General features: G+C 44.1%; 1 protein-coding gene across 8 annotated transcripts in view; it reads right to left on the reverse strand.

The window, feature by feature from the left end:
- The window catches only part of LOC139411751 (tropomodulin-3-like), a 49,755-nt gene that overhangs the window by 13,775 nt on the left and 21,850 nt on the right, over nucleotides 1-14,130 (reverse strand). For all 8 annotated transcript variants that reach the window (XR_011634628.1, XR_011634631.1, XR_011634632.1 and 5 more), the window contains exon 4: nucleotides 189-311. Coding sequence is in view for 2 of the 8 variants with exons in the window: in XM_071158452.1 (XP_071014553.1) it covers nucleotides 189-311 (123 nt within the window). In the remaining 6 variants the exon portion in view is untranslated. The remainder of the gene's footprint in view (nucleotides 1-188; nucleotides 312-14,130) is intronic.

Below are 14,130 nucleotides of genomic sequence, written 5' to 3' on the forward strand. Positions count from 1 at the left end.
AAAGACTCCTGTATTTAGCTGTCCTTGGAGAGACTGGAGACAGTAAGATACACAGATCCTTCTAACACAGAGAGAGAGAGAGAGAGACAGAGAGACAGAGAGACAGAGAGACAGAGAGAGAGAGAGAGAGAGAGGCTGTGTGTGTCTCTGTCCCTAAGAAGACAGCCTACCTACCCCCTCCCCCTTACCTGCCAGGTCACAGAGTTCAGTGTCGGTAGCACTGGACAGGGCCTCTTCTAGTTCCGGGTCAAGGGTCGTTACCTCTTCCTGACGAGACTCGATGGGCCGCTGCTTGGGAACAAATGCCTTGCCTACAGAGAGAGGCAGAGCGAGAGGGAAGATATGGGAGAGAGATGGGAGAGAGGGAAAGGGAGAGAGAGAGAGGAGATGGGAGAGAGGGAAAGGGAGAGAGAAAGAAGGAGAGAAGAGTGAGAACCTGACTAGGCAGATGTATCCAACTTCCTGTTGACCCTCTGGTCTCTTCTGTACAGGTCATTCCCCAGCTGACACAGGAAGGACCACAATGCACTGCAGAAGCGAAGGCGGTCAGCCAGAGAACCACTGTTTATCTGTCTCTCTGGACATGAAAAATAAACAATCACCCCTGCTAATAAACTCATCAATATAGTCAATACCGCATATGAAACAACAACCAATAAGTTAGTAGTAGCTGGAGTTGAAAGGGAGTCTGATGTCTCCGCCGTGCAGTTTGAAGGAAGTTGCTAACTAGCGTTAGCACAATGACTGGAAGTCTATGGGTATCTGCCGCTGGTTAGCTCCAACTTCCTTCATACTGGACACAGAGACATAAAAATGGTATCCGCTAGTTACCCTGGGGACGTAGAAAAAAGGGCCTCGTTGTTAAAATCCCAAAGTAGTCCTTTAACTTGGAGATAGATCGTTTTCTCCTCTCGTTGTTAAAATCCCAAAGTAGCCCTTTAACTTGGAGATAGATCGTTTTCTCCTCTCATCCTCAGCGGTGGTTCAGAAACTACTTGGGATGTTAAAACGCTTTCAGGGTAAACTAAAACTACTAAACCAAATACAAAATGGATATATATATATATATTTTAAATAGCCTATAAATGAGGACTTCCAATTACCAAAATAAAAGCTAGACAATCAGGACCGTCATTGATTTTGTTATTATGTTTGGAGCATAAGAACACAACATTAGTCATGTCAAAATGCGTAGAATTGTAGGAAATTAGCTTTAAAACCACTAAATGTTTTCTCGACCGCCAAGATGGGGAGCCTCAAATATTCTTGCCCAGGGCCCCGGACAGAACTCAGCTGTACAGACGCCCCCTTTCTTCTCCTCTCTCTCATTCCACCACCCTTTCTTCTCCTCTCTCTCGTTCCACCACCCTTTCTTCTCCTCTCTCTCGTTCCACCACCCTTTCTTCTCCTCTCTCTCATTCCACCACCCTTTCTTCTCCTCTCTCTCATTCCACCACCCTTTCTTCTCCTCTCTCTCATTCCACCACCCTTTCTTCTCCTCTCTCTCATTCCACCACCCTTTCTTCTCCTCTCTCTCATTCCACCACCCTTTCTTCTCCTCTCTCTCATTCCACCACCCTTTCTTCTCCTCTCTCTCGTTCCACCACCCTTTCTTCTCCTCTCTCTCATTCCACCACCCTTTCTTCTCCTCTCTCTCATTCCACCACCCTTTCTTCTCCTCTCTCTCATTCCACCACCCTTTCTTCTCCTCTCTCTCATTCCACCACCCTTTCTTCTCCTCTCTCTCGTTCCACCACCCTTTCTTCTCCTCTCTCTCATTCCACCACCCTTTCTTCTCCTCTCTCTCGTTCCACCACCCTTTCTCACCCCAATTTCATCATATCCAATTCCGATCTCGTCTCATCGCTGCAACTCCCCAACTGGTTCGGGAAAGGCAAAGGTTGATTCATGCGTCCTCCGAAACATGACTTGCCAAAATGAGCTTCCTCATTCCTCATACAAACCCGGGTCTGTAGTGACACCTCAAACATTCCCTTAGACCACTGCACCACTCGGGAGCCCCCAAGACCCTTTTTGCTCCAGAAACAAACTCTGCATTGTTACAAATAATGTCATAATAACACTCAATGTATAAAGAAATGTTCCCAATAGCCCATTCTCAAATCTACATTCAGTTAGATGTTTTGAAAAAGGGTTTTATTGATCTATTTTCTACTTAATCTTTAGTCTGTGTATATTTTTTCACCACATCTAGCCATAGGATGAAGGGGAAATGTTTGCAGTTTTTAATATGATATCTGAGTGAGACGAACTACCAAAAATCTAAATGGTACAGTGTGTCCTCCGGCCGGTAATTCAACCATGATAACAAGTTTAGATAGCTGCCCGCAAAACTAACTTAGCAGCGTAAACATGTGTGTTTGCTGACATGGGCTAATTGACTGACTATCAGTGAATGACATAAGCAGAAAAACTGCTTATGCACAACCAAATTTAGAAATTGCAACTTGTGTATTCTACTTATCTAACTGTCAACAGTAAATTGAGACCCCGACAGGGGGGAGGGGGGGGATTGATCTGCCAGTTTCCCATCCCTGCTTTAGAGTCTAGAGTTGCGAAACCCGAGTAACTTTCCCAAATTCCCACTTAAAAGATTCCAGGATTCAGGACCCATCTAGTGTTGAACCCAGGGGAGATTCAGGACCCTGCTAGTGTTGAACCCAGGGGAGATTCAGGACCCTGCTAGTGTTGAACCCAGGGTAGATTCAGGACTCTGCTAGTGTTGAACCCAGGGGAGATACAGGACCCATCTAGTGTTGAACCCAGGGGAGATTCAGGACTCTACTAGTGTTGAACCCAGGGGAGATACAGGACCCATCTAGTGTTGAACCCAGGGGAGATTCAGGACTCTACTAGTGTTGAACCCAGGGGAGATTCAGGACCCATCTAGTGTTGAACCCAGGGGAGATTCAGGACTCTACTAGTGTTGAACCCAGGGGAGATACAGGACCCATCTAGTGTTGAACCCAGGGGAGATTCAGGACTCTACTAGTGTTGAACCCAGGGGAGATACAGAACCCATCTAGTGTTGAACCCAGGGGAGATTCAGGACTCTACTAGTGTTGAACCCAGGGGAGATACAGGACCCATCTAGTGTTGAACCCAGGGGAGATACAGGACCCATCTAGTGTTGAACCCAGGGGAGATTCAGGACTCGACTAGTGTTGAACCCAGGGGAGATTCAGGACTCGACTAGTGTTGAACCCAGGGGAGATTCAGGACTTGACTAGTGTTGAACCCAGGGGAGATACAGGACCCATCTAGTGTTGAACCCAGGGGAGATACAGGACCCATCTAGTGTTGAACCCAGGGGAGATTCAGGACTCGACTAGTGTTGAACCCAGGGGAGATTCAGGACTCTACTAGTGTTGAACCCAGGGGAGATTCAGGACTCTACTAGTGTTGAACCCAGGGGAGATACAGGACTCTACTAGTGTTGAACCCAGGGGAGATACAGGACCCATCTAGTGTTGAACCCAGGGGAGATACAGGACCCATCTAGTGTTGAACCCAGGGGAGATACAGGACCCATCTAGTGTTGAACCCAGGGGAGATTCAGGACTCTACTAGTGTTGAACCCAGGGGAGATACAGGACTCTACTAGTGTTGAACCCAGGGGAGATTCAGGACTCTACTAGTGTTGAACCCAGGGGAGATTCAGTACCCATATAGTGTTTAACCCAGGGGAGATACAGGACCCATCTAGTGTTGAACCCAGGGGAGATGTAGGACCCATCTAGTGTTGAACGCAGGGGAGATACAGTACCCTACTGGTGTTGAATCCCCGGGGGCTGCATTCGGTCTTCAACAAGGTCCGTAGGGCCGCAATGAAAATTGGTTATATTTCCTTACCATCAAAATTGGCAAAAAAAAAAAAAAGATCCTCTATCATTTTGGGGGAATTTGATGCTCCTTGACTGTCTCATTCTGGTGTTTATCAGAGCTGGACACAGTCAAACTGTATGACTGTATGTCTCTTATTAGTTGTACAGGTTTGGTTTGGTTTGAGTCATATTAAAGTATATTGAGTTTGTTTCCCCAACAGAAACAACATTTAGTGTATTTATTGTGTTGTACTCAAACCCACGCCGAGGGACGGATTGGCCGGATCCAGCCCGTATGTTTGACACCACTGCTCCAACCCTTCCTATCTGGACCCGGGTTATATTGTTCCTCTAGGAAGCACATCGACTGCTTAGCCCTGACTGTCCGCGTGTGTGTGTCTGTGTGTGTTCCAGTCTGTAATTGTATAATACAGCTATCATTATTCTCAATTATGTCTATTTGAACTAACACTACATTAGTCAATGTTTCATGACACACACACACACACACACACACAGTATTCTATTTCCCATTACACACATTTTCCGTGCTCTCACTCTCTCTGCCTGCATATCTATACAGCAGTCTGTAATTACTGTACCTAGGAATGACATCACCACCAGCGAACCAGAGCACACACCCCAGAACCCATATCTTACCGATGAACACACACAAGACATTTCCATTACTCATGTACTTGTCTTGTTTAGTTCATTTTCTCTGAGCTGTGTGAGATTGATGTCATGATGTTTCTACTCTGGGGTCTCTAGAGGTTGTTTTATCCATAATGCTAACTCCTAGCGGCTAATGTATATTAGCTGCTCCAACTCATTCTGAGGTCGTTTTATCCATAACGCTAACTCCTAGCGGCTAATGTATATTAGCTGCTCCAACTCATTCTGAGGTCGTTTTATCCATAATGCTAACTCCTAGCGGCTAATGAATATTAGCTGCTCCAACTCATTCTGAGGTCGTTTTATCCATAATGCTAACTCCTAGCGGCTAATGTATATTAGCTGCTCCAACTCATTCTGAGGTCGTTTTATCCATAACGCTAACTCCTAGTGGCTAATGTATATTAGCTGCTCCAACTCATTCTGATGTCGTTGTATCCATAACGCTAACTCCTAGTGGCTAATGTATATTAGCTGCTCCAACTCATTCTGATGTCGTTTTATCCATAACGCTAACTCCTAGCGGCTAATGTATATTAGCTGCTCCAAATCATTCCGAGGTTGTTTTATCCATAATGCTAACTCCTAGTGGCTAATGTATATTAGCTGCTCCAACTCATTCTGAGGTCGTTTTATCCATAACGCTAACTCCTAGCGGCTAATGTATATTAGCTGCTCCAACTCATTCTGAGGTCGTTTTATCCATAATGCTAACTCCTAGTGGCTAATGTATATTATATTATATTATATTGCTGCTCCAGTTTCAACTGACCTGAGCCCTAGGACCATGCCCCAGGACTACCTGACATGATGACTCCTTGCTGTCCCCAGTCCACCTGACCGTGCTGCTGCTCCAGTTTCAACTGTTCTGCCTTATTATTATTCGACCATGCTGGTCATTTATGAACATTTGAACATCTTGGCCATGTTCTGTTATAATCTCCACCCGGCACAGCCAGAAGAGGACTGGCCACCCCACATAGCCTGGTTCCTCTCTAGGTTTCTTCCTAGGTTTTGGCCTTTCTAGGGAGTTTTTCCTAGCCACCGTGCTTCTACACCTGCATTGCTTGCTGTTTGGGGTTTTAGGCTGGGTTTCTGTACAGCACTTTGAGATATCAGCTGATGTACGAAGGGCTATATAAATAAATTTGATTTGATTTGCTCCAACTCATTCTGAGGTCGTTTTTATCCATAATGCTAACTCCTAGCGGCTAATGTGTGTCTACTACAGCGGTCTTTAGAGAACACACCAACAGAGCCAGAGACAAGACACACAGAGAGAGAGAGGGCTAGAGAGAGAGAAGGAAGGAAGGGGTAAAGAGAGAGAAGGGGCTAGAGAGAGAGAGAGAAGGAGGGGGCTAGAGAGAGAGAAGAAGGGGGCTAGAGAGAGAGAAGGAGGGGGCTAGAGAGAGAGAAGGAGGGGGCTAGAGAGAGAGATGGAGGGGCTAGAGAGAGAGAAGGAGGGGGCTAGAGAGAGAGATGGAGGGGCTAGAGAGAGAGAAGGAAGGGGCTAGAGAGAGAGAGCGAGGGCTAGTACAATGTGTTCTACTGCAGGATGGACTGTATCTAAGTTGTACAGTGTGTTCTACTGCAGGATGGACTGTATCTAAGTTGTACAGTGTGTTCTACTGCAGGATGGACTGTATCTAAGTGGTACAGTGTGTTCTACTGCAGGATGGACTGTATCTAAGTGGTACAGTGTGTTCTACTGCAGGATGGACTGTATCTAAGTGGTACAGTGTGTTCTACTGCAGGATGGACTGTATCTAAGTGGTACAGTGTGTTCTACTGCAGGATAGACTGTATCTAAGTGGTACAGTGTGTTCTACTGCAAGATGGACTGTATCTAAGTGGTACAGTGTGTTCTACTGCAGGATAGACTGTATCTAAGTGGTACAGTGTGTTCTACTCTGCTCTGTCTGGTTGCTGCTATTTCTGTCTGTCCTGTGTACCGTCTACCCATGAACCCTTCTGATTTGTCTTGGTTTGTGTGTCTTGGTTTGTGTGTCTGTGTCTGTGTCTGTGTCTGTGTGTGTGTGTGTGTGTGTGTGTGTGTGTGTGAGAGACAGAGAGCAGACATCTTTACATAACACAGCTGGAGATCTTCATCAGACTGAGGAGACAAGACCGTCTGCATCTCTCGCTCGTCTCGCTCTCTTTTCTCCCTCCCTCCCCGTCTCTCTCCCTCCTTCAGTCGGGCCCGGAGGCATTGCCATGGAAACCCAGCAGCAGCAGAAGGAAAGAGACAGGAAGTCACGGAACAGAGAGTAAAGTCTAAACTCCTCTATGCTGCTGCTGGGGGCAACTAACTTGTTGGCCAGACTTTACAACACATAGCTACATACAGAGGCTGCTATTCTCCCCAACCCCATCAGCACGTAATCCTTTACAGTTAACCAGTCAACAGTTACCAGTCAACAGTTACCAGTCAACAGTTACTAACCAGTCAACAGTTACAACACACAGCTACATACAGAGGCTGCTATTCTCCCCAACCCCATCAGCACGTAATCCTTTAACGTAGTTATTACACACTGATTACACTTTCACTCCTATTTCAAATACAGTTACCAGTCAGTCAACAGTTACCAGTCAGTCAACAGTTAACCAGTCAGTCAACAGTTACCAGTCAGTCAACAGTTACCAGTCAGTCAACAGTTAACCAGTCAGTCAACAGTTAACCAGTCAGTCAACAGTTAACCAGTCAGTCAACAGTTAACCAGTCAGTCAACAGTTAACCAGTCAACAGTTAACCAGTCAACCAGTCAACAAATAACCAGTCAACCAGTCAACAGTTAACCAGTCAACAGTTAACCAGTCAACAGTTAACCAGTCAACCAGTCAACAGGTACCAGTCTACGGGTACCAGTCAACAGTTACCAGTCAGTCAACAGTTACCAGTCAGTCAACAGTTACCAGTCAGTCAACAGTTAACCAGTCAGTCAACAGTTAACCGTCAGTCAACAGTTAACCAGTCAGTCAACAGTTAACCAGTCAGTCAACAGTTAACCAGTCAGTCAACAGTTAACCGTCAGTCAACAGTTAACCAGTCAGTCAACAGTTAACCAGTCAGTCAACAGTTACCAGTCAGTCAACAGTTAACCAGTCAGTCAACAGTTAACCAGTCAGTCAACAGTTAACCAGTCAGTCAACAGTTACCAGTCAGTCAACAGTTAACCAGTCAGTCAACAGTTAACCAGTCAGTCAACAGTTAACCAGTCAGTCAACAGTTACCAGTCAGTCAACAGTTAACCAGTCAGTCAACAGTTAACCAGTCAGTCAACAGTTAACCAGTCAGTCAACAGTTAACCAGTCAACCAGTCAACAAATAACCAGTCAACCAGTCAACAGTTAACCAGTCAACAGTTAACCAGTCAGTCAACAGTCAACCAGTCAACAGTTAACCAGTCAGTCAACAGTCAACCAGTCAACAGTTAACCAGTCAGTCAACAGTTACCAGTCAGTCAACAGTTACCAGTCAACAGGTACCAGTCAACAGGTACCAGTCAACAGTTAACCAGTCAACAGTTACCACACACAGCTACATACAGAGGCTGCTATTCTCCCCAACCCCATCAGCACGTAATCCTTTACAGTTACCAGTCAACAGTCACCAGTTACCAGTCAACAGTTACCAGTCAACAGTTACCAGTCAACAGTTACAACACACAGCTACATACAGAGGCTGCTATTCTCCCCAACCCCATCAGCACGTAATCATTTAACATAGTTATTACACTTTCACTCCTATTTCATATACAGTGACCAGTCAACAGTTACCAGTCAACAGGCACCAGTCAACAGTGACCAGTCAACAGTGACCAGTCAACAGTGACCAGTCAACAGTGACCAGTCAACAGTGACCAGTCAACAGGCACCAGTCAACAGTTACCAGTCAACAGTTTGGACACACCGACTAATTCAAGGGTTTTTCTATATTTTTGTTACTATTTTCTACATTGTATAATAATAGTGAAGACATCAAAACTATGAAATAACACATACGGAATCATGTAGTAACCAACAAAAGTGGTAAACAATAATAACAATAATAACAACAATATTTTATATTTTGTGTTATTTCATAGTTTATGTCTTCACTATTATTCTACAACGTAGAAAACAGTCAAAATAAAGAAAAACTTTTAAATGAGTAGTGGTGTCTAAACTTTTGACTGGTACTGTATATGAAATACTGTATATGAAATACTGTATATGAAATACTGTATATGAAATACTGTATATGAAGTACTGTATATGAAATACTGTATATGAAATACTGTATATTACATACTGTATATTACATACTGTATATTACATACTGTATATTACATACTGTATATGACATACTGTATATGAAATACTGTATATGACATACTGTATATGAAATGCTGTATATGACATACTGTATATGACATACTGTATATGAAATACTGTATATGAAATACTGTATATGAAGTACTGTATATGAAATACTGTATATGAAGTACTGTATATTAAATACTCTATATGAAGTACTGTATATGAAATACTGTATATGAAGTACTGTATATGAAGTACTGTATATGAAGTACTGTATATGAAGTACTGTATATGAAGTACTGTATATTAAATACTGTATATTAAATACTGTTTATGAAGTACTGTATATGAAAAACAGTACCAGACAACCCCATCAGTGCCCCCCCCCCCCCCAACACACTCTAAAAAAATATACAGTAGCCTTTTCCTTCAGTAGCCCCTCTCCCTCTTCTCCTGCCACACAACTCCCTCAAGGAGAATGGCCTCTGTGCCTCTGTGCCCCCAACACCCTCACTTTAAAAATCAGGAAATGATTGTGACCCTTTCCTTCATGGGAATGTATTCACTCACTACTAGAAGTGGCTCTGAATAACAGCGCCTGCTAAATGACTCAAACTTAAATCTAATTGTCCTTCGGTCCCCCCCCTGCCGCCCCTCCGACAGAACACCCTCCGTGCCCCCCTACTCTCCAGTCTAAAAGGCGGTCTAGTCTCGAGGGGGCCTTGGCACTTCCTGAAAAGCCTCTAAACAGTAAATACAGCCATTACCCACAACACCCCACTTCCTGTGTCAGGCCCTCTGGAGAAGAGTCAGCTAACAGTTAGTCTACTATCCCTAGCACTTACAGCCACAGTCACAGCCTTCTGGTTAACACACAGTGGTTCAACTGTCTCTGCATGACCTTCTCCTTTCCCTACAGGTGATATCCTACATGTCAAATATCTGTGAGGTTGTATGTACTACAGACACTCTAGGTGCAGCTTGGGTGCTTCTCTCTGTGTCTGTCTATAATGGGGGTAACTGAAACTGTTGTCCACAGGGACCGACACAGAATGGCCGTCTAAAGGCTCTTTCAGGAAGAGAAGTCAAGCCAGAGAGAATGAGTGAGACAGAAACACACAGAGACAAAGAGAGAGCGACAAAGAGAGAGAGAGAGAGAGGGGGGGGGAGGCACAGAGAGTCCAGTCATAGCCACATCTCAAACCCTCTACACTGTTTCTCAACCCTTTCCTGTAAATTTCTCACCAGCTGTTAGAGAATGGAGTCTCTCTACAGGCCGTTACAGAATGGAGTCTCTCTACAGGCCGTTACAGAATGGAGTCTCTCTACAGGCCGTTACAGAATGGAGTCTCTCTACAGGCCGTTACAGAATGGAGTCTCTCTACAGGCCGTTACAGAATGGAGTCTCTCTACAGGCCGTTACAGAATGGAGTCTCTCTACAGGCCGTTACAGAATGGAGTCTCTCTACAGGCCGTTACAGAATGGAGTCTCTCTACAGGCCGTTACAGAATGGAGTCTCTCTACAGGCCGTTACAGAATGGAGTCTCTCTACAGGCTGTTACAGAATGGAGTCTCTCTACAGGCCGTTACAGAACGGGAGTCTCTCTACAGGCTGTTACAGAACGGGAGTCTCTCTACAGGCTGTTACAGAATGGGAGTCTCTCTACAGGCTGTTACAGAATGGGAGTCTCTCTACAGGCCGTTACAGAATGGAGTCTCTCTACAGGCCGTTACAGAATGGGAGTCTCTCTACAGGCTGTTACAGAATGGGAGTCAGTCAGTGGATCACTGTTCATTTTGGCACACTTTAGATTTAGTCGAGACTTAAGTCACATTTTAGTCTTTTGAATAATGATTTACTGTAGTTATTGTCAAAATGAAGAAAACAGTGGGGACATTTTAGAGAGAGAAAGAGAGAGGCACAACAAAAATACAATACATAGTGGTGGTGTTATGGGTAATATCTTTTGAGCGGTAAGAGAATCAAGACATTTTCTCTGAGGAAGTGGGAGACATGGCTACAGAACTTGGCTATGAAAACGCTGTGGGGAAAGTGGGAGGGTTGAGTGAGACTACAACTGCACTACTTTTCTATACTAAAGGGGAGAGACAAACATAGTTAGACTGTTTCACTATTAAACTCATTGCTGCTATTGTTTTCAATTTTTTTAAAGCAGATTGTGTTTCTTAAAGGGATACTTGGGGATTTTGGCAGTGAGGCCCTTCACCAACTTCCCCCAGAGTCAGATGAACTCACTGATACCATTTCTATGTCTCTGTGTCCAGTATGAAGGAAGGTAGAGGTGGTTTTGCAAGCCAATGCTAACTAGCGTTAGCTCAATGATGAAGTCTAAGGGCCTCATTGGCAAAAATCCTGAAGTATCCCTTTTCACCAGGCAAAGGGTAGCTAACCAGGCTGGTGGTGACTGGTTCGCTACAGGGAAGCCAGAGAGTCACCTGTGTGATGTGTATAACACATCTCTGCTGCTAATATGAATTGTGCTCATCACTGAAAAGCTTCTCAAATCTCTCCAGAAACTCTGGTCCAGTCCACTTAGTCTGATTTTGGGGACCATGGTGTGTTTATACAACAAGTAAAACACAAATCACTTTTAAGGTCTAATCGAATGTAAATTCCACGAGACTCATTAAATCAGCCCCTGCTGATAACAAGAGTTGTTGCTATGGTCTGTCACCACACACACAGTGGGGTGAGGGAAGAGGAATGTGTGTGTGGTTATTCCTGACAGGCTTCCTCTCCAGAGATCAGGGGCCATGACATCATGGTTCTGGAATTCTACTGGAGGTAACAACCCTAACCCTGCTCTATATACATACTGGAGGTAACAACCCTAACCCTGCTCTATATATACATAATGGAGGTAACAACCCTAACCCTGCTCTATATACATACTGGAGGTAACAACCCTAACCCTGCTCTATATACATACTGGAGGTAACAACCCTAACCCTGCTCTATACACATACTGGAGGTAACAACCCTAACCCTGCTCTATATACATACTGGAGGTAACAACCCTAACCCTGCTCTATATATACATACTGGAGGTAACAACCCTAACCCTGCTCTATATATACACATACTGGAGGGCACAACCCTAACCCTGCTCTATATACATACTGGAGGTAACAACCCTAACCCTGCTCTATATACATACTGGAGGTAACAACCCTAACCCTGCTCTATATACATACTGGAGGTAACAACCCTAACCCTGCTCTATATACATACTGGAGGTAACAACCCTAACCCTGCTCTATATACATACTGGAGGTAACAACCCTAACCCTGCTATATATACATACTGGAGGTAACAACCCTAACCCTGCTCTATATACATACTGGAGGTAACAACCCCAACCCTGCTCTATATACATACTGGAGGTAACAACCCTAACCCTGCTCTACAGTGCCTTGCGAAAGTATTCGCCCCCCTTGAACTTTGCGACCTTTTGCCACATTTCAGCTTCAAACATAAAGATATAAAACTGTATTTTTTTGTGAAGAATCAACAACAAGTGGGACACAATCATGAAGTGGAACGACATTTATTGGATATTTAAAACTTTTTTAACAAATCAAAAACTGACAAATTGGGCGTGCAAAATTATTCAGCCCCCTTAAGTTAATACTTTGTAGCGCCACCTTTTGCTGCGATTACAGCTGTAAGTCGCTTGGGGTATGTCTCTATCAGTTTTGCACATCGAGAGACTGCCATTTTTTCCCATTCCTCCTTGCAAAACAGCTCGAGCTCAGTGAGGTTGGATGAAGAGCATTTGTGAACAGCAGTTTTCAGTTCTTTCCACAGATTCTCGATAGGATTCAGGTCTGGACTTTGACTTGGCCATTCTAACACCTGGATATGTTTATTTTTGAACCATTCCATTGTAGATTTTGCTTTATGTTTTGGATCATTGTCTTGTTGGAAGACAAATCTCTGTCCCAGTCTCAGGTCTTTTGCAGACTCCATCAGGTTTTCTTCCAGAATGGTCCTGTATTTGGCTCCATCCATCTTCCCATCAATTTTAACCATCTTCCCTGTCCCTGCTGAAGAAAAGCAGGCCCAAACCATGATGCTGCCACCACCATGTTTGACAGTGGGGATGGTGTGTTCAGCTGTGTTGCTTTTACGCCAAACATAACGTTTTGCATTGTCGCCAAAAAGTTCAATTTTGGTTTCATCTGACCAGAGCACCTTCTTCCACATGTTTGGTGTGTCTCCCAGGTGGCTTGTGGCAAACTTTAAACGACACGTTTTATGGATATCTTTAAGAAATGGCTTTCTTCTTGCCACTCTTCCATAAAGGCCAGATTTGTGCAATATACGACTGATTGTTGTCCTATGGACAGTCTCCCACCTCAGCTGTAGATCTCGGCAGTTCATCCAGAGTGATCATGGGCCTCTTGGCTGCATCTCTGATCAGTCTTCTCTTTGTATGAGCTGAAAGTTTAGAGGGACGGCCAGGTCTTGGTAAATTTGCAGTGGTCTGATACTCCTTCCATTTCAATATTATCGCTTGCACAGTGCTCCTTGGGATGTTTAAAGTTGGGGAAATCTTTTTGTATCCAAATCCGGCTTTAAACTTCTTCACAACAGTCTCTCGGACCTGCCTGGTGTGTTCCTTGTTCTTCATGATGCTCTCTGCGCTTTTAACGGACCTCTGAGACTATCACAGTGCAGGTGCATTTATACGGAGACTTGATTACACACAGGTGGATTGTATTTATCATCATTAGTCATTTAGGTCAACATTGGATCATTCAGAGATCCTCACTGAACTTCTGGAGAGAGTTTGCTGCACTGAAAGTAAAGGGGCTGAATAATTTTGCACGCCCAATTTGTCAGTTTTTGATTTGTTAAAAAAGTTTGAAATATCCAATAAATGTCGTTCCACTTCATGATTGTGTCCCACTTGTTGTTAATTCTTCACAAAAAAATACAGTTTTATATCTTTATGTTTGAAGCCTGAAATGTGGCAAAAGGTCGCAAAGTTCAAGGGGGCCGAATACTTTCGCAAGGCACTGTATATACATACTGGAGGTAACAACCCTAACCCTGCTCTATATATACACATACTGGAGGTAACAACCCTAACCCTGCTCTATACACATACTGGAGGTAACAACCCTAACCCTGCTCTATATACATACTGGAGGTAACAACCCTAACCCTGCTCTATATATATACATACTGGAGGTAACAACCCTAACCCTGCTCTATATACATACTGGAGGTAACAACCCTAACCCTGCTCTATATACATACTGGAGGTAACAACCCTAAC

Source organism: Oncorhynchus clarkii, chromosome 6, assembly GCF_045791955.1.
Source record: "Oncorhynchus clarkii lewisi isolate Uvic-CL-2024 chromosome 6, UVic_Ocla_1.0, whole genome shotgun sequence".
NCBI lineage: Eukaryota > Metazoa > Chordata > Actinopteri > Salmoniformes > Salmonidae > Oncorhynchus > Oncorhynchus clarkii.